Here is a 12,500-nt window from a genome sequence, read left to right as displayed (position 1 = left end):
ACACCGTGCAGATGTAGGTTCCCGAGTGCCGCACTTGGGCTTCCTGCAGGACCAACGACGCGTTTCCTGTCTGGTGGACGCCGGCGATGTCAAGCCCCGCCCCTTCCTCGCAGTTGTCGGCCAATCGGTCACTCTTGCCGTCGTAGGCCAGGACCAGTCGCCCGTCGCCCCGGAACTGGTAGCGCCACTCCACGGTGAAGCCGGATCCAGAGAGAGGGGAGGAGGAGTCCACCCAGAACCCACAGTCCAGGAGCACGGGTTCGCCGAGTCTGGACTGGACCGACACGGTTCTGCTGGACACACTGAGGACCACTGGAGGAGGGAGGGAAAGAGGGGGCGGGGCGGTAGCGGGGGAGAGAGAGGGAAAGACAGAGAGAGAGAGAGAGAGAGAGAGAGAGAGAGAGGGAGGAAGGGAGAAAGAGAGGGAAGGGGGTAGGGGCGCAGAATGTTAGAAAGTAAACTTCCCAACTCACAGTACCATTGCAGTGACTGGGTTCTGTACCACTGGGTTCAGGTACCACTGGGTTCTTTGGTTGCCGTGGGAGCGCGCATGACATTGGACAGCACCAGTTGTCCGCCTAGGCCCTGCAGGGCAGCGGAGTACCAATCAGCTTGCAGGTAGAGGGGGCTGAGGGCGGAGTCTGTAAGTGGGGCAGCCCATTGGACGTTGGAGGGCAGAGGCTGGAAGGGGTTGACCTCACAATGGGGCTTCAGGACAGCGCTCTCTGGTGGGTGCAGAGAGGAATGGCAGAAAGTGGCCGCAGGGTCTGGGGAGAGAAGAATCAGAAGTCAGGGTTTATTTGAAGATATAGGCTACATCTAACTATTCGCTACGGCTAACGTCTGCGAACAAGCTATGATATCCGTGGACCCCAATGAGACTCATTGATTGACTCATGATTTGGCCTCTGATTGGTCATTGTTGGGTATTGACCGCAGATTTCCAGTTTTCTAACGAGTCCTGCACTCTAGCAAACTATCGGTAACATATGTGGCACATAAGGTGCGATTTACTTCTGCTACTACTTCTGCTTTCACATTAACTCTCACTTCACTGAGGTTTTTGTTACACAAACGGCAAAGTGTATTTTTCGTTTAGTCACACATTTTTCATTTAGTCCTGACTATTCGATCCCAATTAAATAACCTCCAAATGCAGCTGAACCTGAAAGGTAGGCTAATGCGCTGGCTCCGCCCCTCTGCCCATGTTTTGTGGGTAGTGGCTAGTTCCCATAAACAAGACCTAAACCTGTGTGTGGCGCTGTTTACAATTCCAAACACTTGTATAAATCAATATCAAATGCATTGTCTGTCACTGTGGCTATAGGTTTTAAAAGCTGGGTTTCCAGATGCCATTGGAAACTACTATCTACCATTAGACCAAAGGGATGTCTAAGGCCTGCCAACAAGTCTGTTGTGTGTGTTTTTTTGTCAGTTCCAATTCATCATCTACATATTAATCAAAACGGACAGTGATATTATTTTATAACTGTTTTCTGTTGGGACCAGTGGGATAGCAACATAAAGTGAGCCTGGAGTAGTCAGGGCTTAATCATCACAAATCTTGTTTCCAAACCATCTCCACTACCTGCTCACTCTCAATTCCCATCCCTACATCCAGCGGACTGACCTGTGACGTGGTAGACCCTCTCTGGGCTGATGTCTGAAGACCGTTTCTGCCGTGACCCGGTTCTTGCTTGGCTGTCTGGGTCGGTTCTGATGTATAGCAGAGATTTCTCCTGAGACATGGACGCAGGGAACCCCCTGCCAGACTTCTCCTGCATGAACCAGCACTCCAGAACTGGACAACTGGACCCCTGGACTGGAAGAGGAGGAGATTTAAGAGCTAAAGCCCGATTTCCAGATTTTTTAAACTCGTACACAGTAACTGGAATTCTTGTGACTAAAGAGACTAAATCATTAAGTTTAAATACTTCAGTGACTATATTCAGAACTGTGCGTAGGCTTATTTCCGTTTAGCGGTAGCTTAGCTAAACTTAACTTGTGACAGAGCTGGCAACTTACCGTGCATGACGTAAGTCAACGCGAGCAAAGAAAGCTTGTAAATAGTCAAAATGTTGGCCATGATGGATGTCGATCGACAGTATCTTCAACACTTCTGCAGGGTCCTTTCGTTAGTCAACGCATGGAGACATGCTTTTGTCGCCGGACTTCCCCTGAAACTCCTCTATAGATACGTTGTTTCACTTTCACTTTGTAGCCTACTCATGAGCAGCCAGAGGGTGGCGCTCCAACACCAGTTTCTGATTCGAGGATGGCTACAGAGTGGATGGTGTTGGTGTACCATGGTCAACGTGGGGTCTCAGGAGAGGTCTATACTGTTACCTAGCTGGAAATCAATAGTGACTTAACAGTTGACTTGATAACCTAATATAAACATGATGTCACCCCTATTTGAATAGATAAAGTGATTATTTACGTATTACCTATTTAGTTATTATTATTATTCTTTTTATTATAATTATTATTGTTATTGTTGCTGTTATATTATTGTTGTTGCTGTTGTTGTTATTATTATAATGTCATTGAATAGAGCACTGTAGCCAAGGATATAAATGAGTAATTACCTGATGTTTTCTGTATGTGAAATAAGAACATAATTGAGTGCTTACTACAACTCACTCAATTAGGTTCAGCTACCCTGTGATGAAAGCTTAAAGGGAAACTTTATCTGAGTACAACTGTCACTAGTGATGATGATATTGTTTCTCATCCTAGCATTCCTGAATGGGGACATGTCAGAAATCCCCATGTATGCATGAATGCAGAAAAACAAGGTGGCATGAACCATTCTATGACCTGAGAGATAGACAAATATCAACCCCTGACGATCTTACTTCCTGGTTTGTGCCAGTCATTTGACAGTTGGCACAGAGACACTGGTGAACAGGCAGGCCAGCCCAGCCAAGTGGACTGAGCAGGTGGTTTCTAAGAAAGAGTCAGGGAGAATTACAGACTGCTGGCTGTAGGTGGCGCTGCGGCCCAACTCATCCCTGTCTTACTGTGATCAAGAGACTTTCTGGCCATGAATGTTGAACTATGTTCACAGGTTTAATAACTGAACAACTCAGTTGTTCAGTTATCCAAACTGGATATCCTCGCTGGACTCACATACCAAAATGCTCTCTGAGAATTCCAGAAATGGCCCTTCATTTGAGTTGAAGAGGTAGAAATATTGGTGGACAGGCACCATAGATGCTATGGTGGATTGGCCCCTTAGTTCATGCATAACCATGACCATGTCTCTCTCAGTGCTTCTGGGTTGACTAGGGGAGATGATGTCCCATTATGACAATGGAACTAATGAAGAATAGCAGCCATGTGTCATTGTACTGAGTCCCTCTTCATAAGGAAAGTCATGAGAACTCGATGATGCGATAGAGTGTCGGCCATCTCAGGAGTGGCACAGAAACTCAAAATGGTGTGTGTGTGTGTGTGTGTGTGTGTGTGTGTGTGTGTGCGCGAGTGCGTGTGTGTGTGTGTGTGTGGATGTGTGCTGATACTTTCCAATCCTTTGCAGCATCATGTGGTTTTATTGGTGTGTTTGATGCTGTATAGGTATCCATATCAGTATCAAACAAAACAAGAGTCAGCATCTTTCTCTCTCTTCAACATCAGCAAAGTTTAGTTTAAACTAGCCCTCTGCGTTTCGAACATATCATTGCTCAGCTTTTTAATGGCCTGTAATGTACCCCAGTACTACTTTTCATTTATTTTTCATCCCAAACAAGCCCACAAGCGAGGCGGCACGTAGCTCGGGAGCAGCCATGGCCGTGGCCTGCTGGGGAGGAGACAGCAGGTCTGGAGAGACTAACTGAGCTGGTGAGGAAACAGCAGGTCTGGAGAGACTAACTGAGCTGGTGAGGAAACAGCAGGTCTGGAGAGACTAACTGAGCTGGGGAGGAAACAGCAGGTCTGGAGAGACTAACTGAGCTGGTGAGGAAACAGCAGGTCTGGAGAGACTAACTGAGCTGGGGAGGAAACAGCAGGTCTGGAGAGACTAACTGAGCTGGTGAGGAAACAGCAGGTCTGGAGAGACTAACTGAGCTGGTGAGGAAACAGCAGGTCTGGAGAGACTAACTGAGCTGGGGAGGACTGCTGGGGAGGAAACAGCAGGTCTGGAGAGACAAACTGAGCTGGTGAGGAAACAGCAGGTCTGGAGAGACAAACTGAGCTGGTGAGGAAACAGCAGGTCTGGAGAGACTAACTGAGCTGGGGAGGAAACAGCAGGTCTGGAGAGACTAACTGAGCTGGTGAGGAAGGCCAGCTCTGTCGTGGGACAACAACCCGGCAGTGTGCCGAAGAGACTGTTGGTATACAGCATGTATTCATGCTTGTAGTGACTTTATAACACATGGAAATATCCTCTCCCCACTACCATCCTCTGTAGAACAATCTCAGTCTGACTCTGATCAGGTGCTAATCAATGGAGAGCATGTCATATGATGCCTGGTAACTACACACACACACACACACACAATGTGATGATCTATATTCAAGTCACACAAGTTGCTTCAGAATACTTGAATGGGGCACAATATTCTTCCGTCACTGACTACAGTGTTGGTCTGAGTCCTCATGACCTCCAGAATTTGGGCATTGGAACACAACTAGGCCTAGGCCTACTAGCCGCTTTGAACACAACTAATGTCAGTTGAGTCATTAATGTGAGTTTGTCCTTATTTATCCCTGAAACAAATAATCTGCTGTGCTTTCACGATAATGATAGCCAACTAAAAGCCTCCCAGCTCAGAACCGTGAAGCTGTTTGGGACGCTGCTGTATTTGCTGAACCGTGAAGCTGTTTGGGACGCCCCCCCCCCCCCCCCCCCCCCCCTCCCCGCACGACAATAAAATGAACGGGGAAGGGGATAGCCTACTCCAAGCTTTTGGTCAAACTTGACAGCCCTGTCGATAAGGTTATACGTGCTTTATTTAGTCAGAAGAACGTCTTTCAACCGAAATAAGTTAACTGCGCCAATTCTGTCAACTTTCAGTTTCGATCAACAACCTCTGTTGCTATATTTACCTTAGATTTTAGTGACGCTCTGCAGTTAAAAAAATCCAATTGGCTAAAAACATCGGCGCCGAGTAGAATCGTCTTCTGATCTCCTCATTAACGGCGAACCGCTCGAGAATCCGGACGCAGTGAGAGGTCTCTCTGTGAATAGAGTAGTGAGAGGTTGTCTCTCTGTGAATAGAGTAGTGAGAGGTTGTCTCTCTGTGAATAGAGTAGTGAGAGGTTGTCTCTGTGAATAGAGTAGTGAGAGGTTGTCTCTGTGAATAGAGTAGTGAGAGGTTGTCTCTGTGAATAGAGTAGGCCTAGGCTACAGTTTCCCTCAGATTTGTTCTTCCTTCGATCCACCTCACCATGAAGTTCATCATCTGTCTTCTGCTGGGAATCCATGCAGCGCATGCTGGTCAGTAGGCCTTTTGGTTATAAAATTAGTCATACAAAATTACCTTTTTTTTTTTTTTTTTTTAAGTGTTAATTGTCTTCGTTATTTGTTATTTCACTTAGAGAAACGCTTTTAAGTAGCCTAGGCACATCTTACACGTTGAAGTGGATTGGTAGATTTTTTATATTTTTTTGATTATCCTTGCACTAATAGCCTATTTAGTCATGTTGCCTCTCCTGTTGAATTTAATTTCAAATTCCATGGACTTTGAAATAGCATATATATTCGAAATGTGTAATCTATGCCATTTTAATTGATTCTGGTCTATAGTCGTATAGTTGAATTCCAGTATTGTAGCATACAACACGTCTCCGTGCTGGCAACAACTCTAGTTGCATTTGACTTAAGATAATAACATGACACTTGCCAGTCATCTTTACTACATAATAACCTGACACATGCAAGTCATCTTTAGGTAAAATCAAAGTGAACATGTCCATAAGTGTTATTATTCCATCATTTTTAAGTAGCCTACTATAAAACTAATTTTTGTGCGTGGTGGAAGCCAGCGCACCTTGATTAGCGTTTGTCCGGTTATCACTCCCTCCCTCCCTATACTATACTATACTGTGGGTCCATGGATAAAGAAGTGCGTATACTCCGTATACCTCCATTTACCCTCCACTACAGCACTGCTGAGAGTGGAGGGAATGAAATCCATTTAAAACACAAATAATGTATATGACTAAAATCTATATCTATACTATCTATATCTAGTCCCTGTCTTGTTTTTTATATTTTCCCTTTTTTCACTGTATCAATACTGTATACCACAGAATATACAGTATCTCAGGAAAAATTATTGTTTTTAGTGATGTATTGCTGTATCAATTTTATTGCACGTCCTTAACCCAGAACCAGCTCCAGAGCCAGCCCTCTGCCCAGACCCACCTCATATCCACTATTAGCAACATATTTTATGTTTTAGTTGTTTGCTTTTCTTACATCATCTGACTTGTAATATCTTTGATTAATGTAACTTCACTCATCTCTTGGAGGTTGCAAGATTTTTAGAACCATGTTTAACTGTTAAAGTAGACAAACTCAAAGTCCTAATCTCCAAATGGAAGTGATAAACTTCAACACCGTTCTGTACTGTAACTGTACCTGAGCCTGCAGGGTACTGGACTGTGTGCCGCTATTAACAGAACTCTTAATTCTTTTCTAGCAATTCACTCCTGGAAGGCCTTTTACACTGGAAGTACAGGGCTCAGTGAGTTCCCTGAGTTTGTGGCTCTGAACCTCTTGAATGACGAGGTGATGGGCTACTTTGACAGCAAGACCAGCCGCTATGAGGGTAAACAGAGTTGGGTGGAGGAGAAGCTCGGCCAGCAGTATGTGGAGCGGCAGACAAACATTCTCAGGGGTAACGCACAAAACTCCAAAGTCGGTGTAGGAATCCTTATGGAGCGCTTCAATCAATCACATGGTAAGAGAAACTACAGCTATGACATAATAACATCCCTACTGCCAAGTGGCATAACTGGCACCTAACATTCACACATGTAGTAACAGACGGTAGCCATATAGAACACAGCACGCATTCACCTCAGTCACTCTCTGGTTGATGTCCTTCTCACAGAGGGTCCTCTCTGGTCCTGATCTTTACTCACTGCTAATGTAACCAGCAAACTTGTATAGTTTTCAGATATGAATGTAACATGTACGTTGATCCCACCAGTACTTGGGTTCTTGTGAAAGGGGAACATCTCTGGCCTAGTGTTATAGCCTGTATTGTAGTGATACTATAGTTCTGGTTATAGATTGAACTGTAGTGATACTATAGTTCTGGTTATATATTGTATTGTAGTGATACTATAGTTCTGGTTATAGATTGAACTGTAGTGATACTATAGTACTGGTTATAGATTGTACTGTAGTGATACTTTAGTACTGGTTATAGACTGTACTGTAGTGATACTTTAGTACTGGTTATAGCCACAGTAGTTAAATGGTAAATGGACTGCACTTATATAGCGCTTTTCCACCTTAGCGGCACTCAAAGCGCTTTACAATGGCCTCTCATTCACCCATTCACACACACATTCACACACCAATGGCGGTAGCTGCCATGCAAGGTGCTAACCTGCTCATTGGGAGCAATTTGGGGTTAGGTGTCTTGCTCAAAGACACTTCGACATGTGGACAGTTGGAGTTTGGATTCGAACCACTGACCCTTCGATCACTGAACGACCCTCTCTACCAACTGAGCTACAGCCGCCCCTTAGTTAAGAGTGGTGGGATCCAGTATAGAGGGTTGTCTAGGTGACGGCCTCTGATGTTGACCTGAAACACCCAAAGACCCAGGTGACATCACTGAGCATGGCAACAACAGCATCACTGAGCATGGTAACAACAGCATCACTGTGCATGGCAACAACAGCATCACTAGTGTAGCTATTCTAATCATGATGACAACTTAGATTGTTTCATTTGCTATTGGCTAAAGTGGCTTGTGTAACACACACACATACAGTACACAGCATGCATGAACACACACACACACACACACACACACACACACACACACACACACACACACACACACACACACAGTGACCCAGTACAGGTGAGAGCTAGCTCCACACAGTGTCTCTCCTGTTAGCTGACTGAACAGAGGCTCCTCCCTCACCTCCTCTAGTCATCTCTGACATCATCACCTACTCTAGCTATCTCTGACATCATCACCTGTAGCTGATGTGTGGTGATTACTTTAGCGCCTACTGGCAGCAGAGCAGTGTAGGCTTCCTATTGGTTGTGGATGAGGTGAGCTCCACCGTGTGTGTGTGTGTGTGTGTGTGTGTGTGTGTGTGCGTGTGCGTGTGCGTGTGTGTATGTGTATATGTATATGTGTGTGTATACATGTCTATGAGGAGATTCCACTCTCAGACTGAATCTGGAGAACATGGTGACAGTAATGATCATGACACACTCCCCCTCGCACACTTACCTGTATCTCTCTTTCTTTGTCTCTCTCTCACACACACATACATCTCTCTCTCTCTGTCTCTCTCTCTCTCTCTCTCTCTGTCAGGTGTGCATGTATGGCAGCGGATGTATGGTTGCGAGTGGGATGAGGAGACTGGAGCCACAGAGGGGTATGAGCAGTATGGTTATGATGGAGAAGACTACATCGTGTTTGACCTGGAGAACATGAGATGGATCGCTCCAAACCCCCGGGCTGTCTACACCAAACACAAATGGGACAATGACAGAGCTTGGAATGAGAGGATGAAACACTACCTCACCCAGATCTGCGTTGAGTGGCTGAAGAAGTACGTGGGCTACGGGAAGAGCGCTCTGGAGAGGACAGGTAGAGAATCACATGACCTCTAATAACGTGACACAAGGCTCCACGGACACAACAAGACTGATGTGACATTCAGAACATCAGAACATTCTCTCAAAACATCTCCCTGTACTTATGGTGACTGAAGCGCTTTTCACTATAACAGTATGATCATGCTGACGATGTTCTGTACTTTTCTCTCTCTCTCTCCCTCCCCTCACCTCTCTCTCTCTCTCTCTCTCCCTCCCCTCACCTCTCTCTCTCCCTCCCCCCACCTCTCTCTCTCTCCCTCCCCTCCCCTCTCTCTCTCTCTCTCTGTCTCTCCCTCCCCTCACCTCTCTCTCTCTCTCTCTCTCTCCCCTCACCTCTCTCTCTCTCCCTCCCCTCACCTCTCTCTCTCTCTCTCTCTCTCTCTCCCTCCCCCCACCCCTCTCTCTCTCTCTCCCTCCCCCCACCTCTCTCTCTCTCTCTCTCCCTCCCCTCACCTCTCTCTCTCTCTCTCTCTCTCTCCCTCCCCTCACCTCTCTCTCTCTCTCTCTCCCTCCCCCCACCCCTCTCTCTCTCTCTCTCTCTCTCTCTCTCTCTGTCTCTCCCTCCCCTCCCCTCTCTCTCTCTCTCTCTCCCCTCACCTCTCTCTCTCTATCTCTGCCCTCACCTCTCTCTCTCTCTCTCTCCCCTCACCTCTCTCTTTCTCTCTCTCTCCCCCACCTCTCTTTCTCTCTCTCTCTCTCTCTCCCCCCCCCACCCCTCTCTCTCTCTCCCCCTCCCCCCACCTCTCTATCTCTATCTCTCTCTCTCTCTCTCTCTCTCTCTCTCTCTCTCCCTCCAGTCCCTCCCTCCATGTCTGTGTTCCAGAAGAGCCGCTCCTCTCCAGTGACCTGCCATGCTACAGGCTTCTACCCCAGAGGAGTCGTGATGCTCTGGAACAGAGATGGAGAGGAGGTGTTCGAGGACGTGCACCTGGGAGAGACTCTCCCCAACCCGGACGGAACCTTCCAGGTGAGGAGCACCCTCAAAGTCTCAGCCGAGGAACTGAAGAAGCACAACTACACCTGCGTTGTCCAGCAAAGCAAGGGTCGCGACATGGTCTTGGTTGTGGAGGACCTGTGGAGGGATAAAGGTAACAACAACCATTACAACAACCACTACAACAATCACTACAACAACCATTACAACAATCACTACAACAACCACTATAACAACCGCTACAACAACCACTACAACAATCACTACAACAACCACTATAACAACCACTATAACAACCACTACAACAACCACTATAACAACCACTACAACAACCACTATAACAACCACTACAACAATCACTACAACAATCACTACAACAACCACTATAACAACCACTATAACAACCACTACAACTACCACTATAACAACCACTACAACAACCACTATAACAACCACTACAACAACCACTATAACAACCACTATAACAACCACTATAACAACCACTATAACCACCACTACAACAACCACTATAACAACCATTATAACAACCACTATAACAACCACTACAACAACCACTATAACAACCACTATAACAACCACTACAACAACCACTATAACAACCACTATAACAACCACTACAACAACCACTTTAACAACCACTATAACAACCACTATAACAACCACTACAACAACCATTATAACAACCACTACAACTACCACTATAACAACCACTACAACAACCACTATAACAACCACTACAACAACCACTATAACAACCACTATAACAACCACTACAACAACCACTATAACAACCACTATAACAACCACTACAACAACCACTTTAACAACCACTATAACAACCACTATAACAACCACTATAACAACCACTATAACAACCACTATAACAACCACTACAACAACCACTATAACAACCACTATAACAACCACTACAACAACCACTATAACAACCATTATAACAACCACTATAACAACCACTACAACAACCACTATAACAACCACTATAACAACCACTATAACAACCACTATAACAACCACTATAACAACCACTATAACAACCACTATAACAACCACTACAACAACCACTATAACAACCACTATAACAACCACTATAACAACCACTATAACAACCACTATAACAACCACCATTGCTGTATAACAACCACTATAACAACCACCACTACCATATAACAACCACTATCACAACTACTATAATAACCACTGTAACAGCACCAGTGTAGCTATTATATCATCTAAGGCTGCTCTTTGCTGAGTAGGTCTTCAATTTTTTCATTGTGTATTCTGGCGCTCAGGATGTATAGGATTTATAGTGCCTTGCTACAGTCTGAATGTTCTGTGTTGGTTGTTACATGTCCAGATGGTTCTGGTTCCCCTGGCCTCATCATTGGCGTGGTGGTGGTGGTTCTTCTCCTGGTCATCATGGCTGGAGTCTTCATTTGGAAGAAGAAGACTGCCAAGAAAGGTGAGAGAGGAGAGAAGCAGCTCTGGACCCTAACCCTCTGACCCTGATGCACTGAGCACCACTGTGAACTTCCAGGATTGATAGTGGATTACTACGTACACTCAGTAGTGGGGATGATCAATGTTTTACTAATCATGCAGTACTGTATATGTCACATTACTGTATGTATCACATTACTGTATATATCACATTACTGTATCACATTAATAATGCTGTGTCATCTGTGTTTCAGGCTTCACTCCGGCTAACAGTGAGTATTCTGATGAAAATATGACTCATATAAACGTTCACATACATGTTCACATACAGTAAATATGACTCATATACATGTTCAAATATTCACCTGTATGTCCATCATACTATCCTATGAGACTGTACTGTACCTGGTTGTTCAACATGTGTCAAGTATGTTTTAGTATCCATGGTCTGTCTGTATCATCTCAATCAGCTGTTCCTCGTCAGCTCTGGTCTGGTTGTTCCTCAGTTGAACTGGTCTGGTTGTTCCTCAGTTGAACTGGTCTGGTTGTTTCTCAGTTTAACTGGTCTGGTTGTTCCTCAGTTTAACTGGTCTGGTTGTTCCTCAGTTTAACTGGTCTGGTTGTTCCTCAGTTTAACTGGTCTGGTTGTTCCTCAGTTTAACTGGTCTGGTTGTTCCTCAGTTTAACTGGTCTGGTTGTTCCTCAGTTTAACTGGTCTGGTTGTTCCTCAGTTTAACTGGTCTGGTTGTTCCTCCGTTTAACTGGTCTGGTTGTTCCTCAGTTTAACTGGTCTGGTTGTTCCTCAGTTTAACTGGTCTGGTTGTTCCTCAGTTTAACTGGTCTGGTTGTTTTTCAATGCAGCTTCTGATGACGGATCTCACTCCTCCAATAACACTGCACCAAAAGTATGACAATCTCCTTTAACCAGTCACAGGTCAGTATCTCATTATATCTCAGTATATTCAGCTGACATGGTCAACATTATCCTGACCAGTATGGCCTGCTAGTAGTCCTAAATTGTTCTAAATGTAAAATCACCATCCACATGAAGTGTCTTGATCCATTCAATAGAGTACTGAGGTGTAGTTTTAACATGATGTTTAACATGAGCTCAGTGTTTACCATGTTGTTGTTTACCTTGTTGTTCTGTGTGTGTGTGTGTGTGTGTGTGTGTCTGTGTGTATGTGTCTGTGTGTGTGTGTGTGTGTGTGTGTGTGTGTGTGTGTGTGTGTGTCTGTCCTCACAGGAGAGAAGCAGAGACTAGATAAGGACATGGAGACAAAGACA

General features: G+C 45.1%; 2 protein-coding genes across 2 annotated transcripts in view; one reads left to right on the top strand and one right to left on the bottom strand.

Annotated features, from left to right (window-relative positions):
* tapbp.1 (TAP binding protein (tapasin), tandem duplicate 1) overlaps window positions 1–2,170 on the bottom strand; it is a 4,460-nt gene extending 2,290 nt beyond the window's left edge. Inside the window, exons 1-4 of the mRNA XM_084455313.1 lie at window positions 2,026–2,170; window positions 1,631–1,822; window positions 519–767; window positions 1–312 (exon numbers count right to left, since the gene is read on the bottom strand). The exon at window positions 1–312 is cut by the window's left edge and continues 48 nt beyond it. Of these exons, the coding sequence (XP_084311439.1) occupies window positions 1–312; window positions 519–767; window positions 1,631–1,822; window positions 2,026–2,086 (814 nt within the window). The 5' untranslated portion in view covers window positions 2,087–2,170. The remainder of the gene's footprint in view (window positions 313–518; window positions 768–1,630; window positions 1,823–2,025) is intronic.
* Window positions 2,171–5,234: 3,064 nt separating this feature from the next.
* The window catches only part of LOC311323148 (major histocompatibility complex class I-related gene protein), an 8,267-nt gene continuing 1,001 nt past the window's right edge, over window positions 5,235–12,500 (top strand). The window contains exons 1-8 of the mRNA XM_084455315.1: window positions 5,235–5,440; window positions 6,648–6,908; window positions 8,514–8,792; window positions 9,598–9,888; window positions 11,131–11,235; window positions 11,468–11,485; window positions 12,075–12,147; window positions 12,460–12,500. The exon at window positions 12,460–12,500 is cut by the window's right edge and continues 1,001 nt beyond it. Coding sequence (XP_084311441.1) covers window positions 5,392–5,440; window positions 6,648–6,908; window positions 8,514–8,792; window positions 9,598–9,888; window positions 11,131–11,235; window positions 11,468–11,485; window positions 12,075–12,124 — 1,053 coding nt within the window. The 5' untranslated portion in view covers window positions 5,235–5,391 and the 3' untranslated portion in view covers window positions 12,125–12,147; window positions 12,460–12,500. The remainder of the gene's footprint in view (window positions 5,441–6,647; window positions 6,909–8,513; window positions 8,793–9,597; window positions 9,889–11,130; window positions 11,236–11,467; window positions 11,486–12,074; window positions 12,148–12,459) is intronic.

This window comes from Borostomias antarcticus (genome assembly GCF_949987555.1).
Source record: "Borostomias antarcticus genome assembly, chromosome: 21".
Taxonomy (NCBI): Eukaryota; Metazoa; Chordata; class Actinopteri; order Stomiiformes; family Stomiidae; genus Borostomias; species Borostomias antarcticus.
This window is presented reverse-complemented; position numbering and strand designations above follow the sequence as displayed.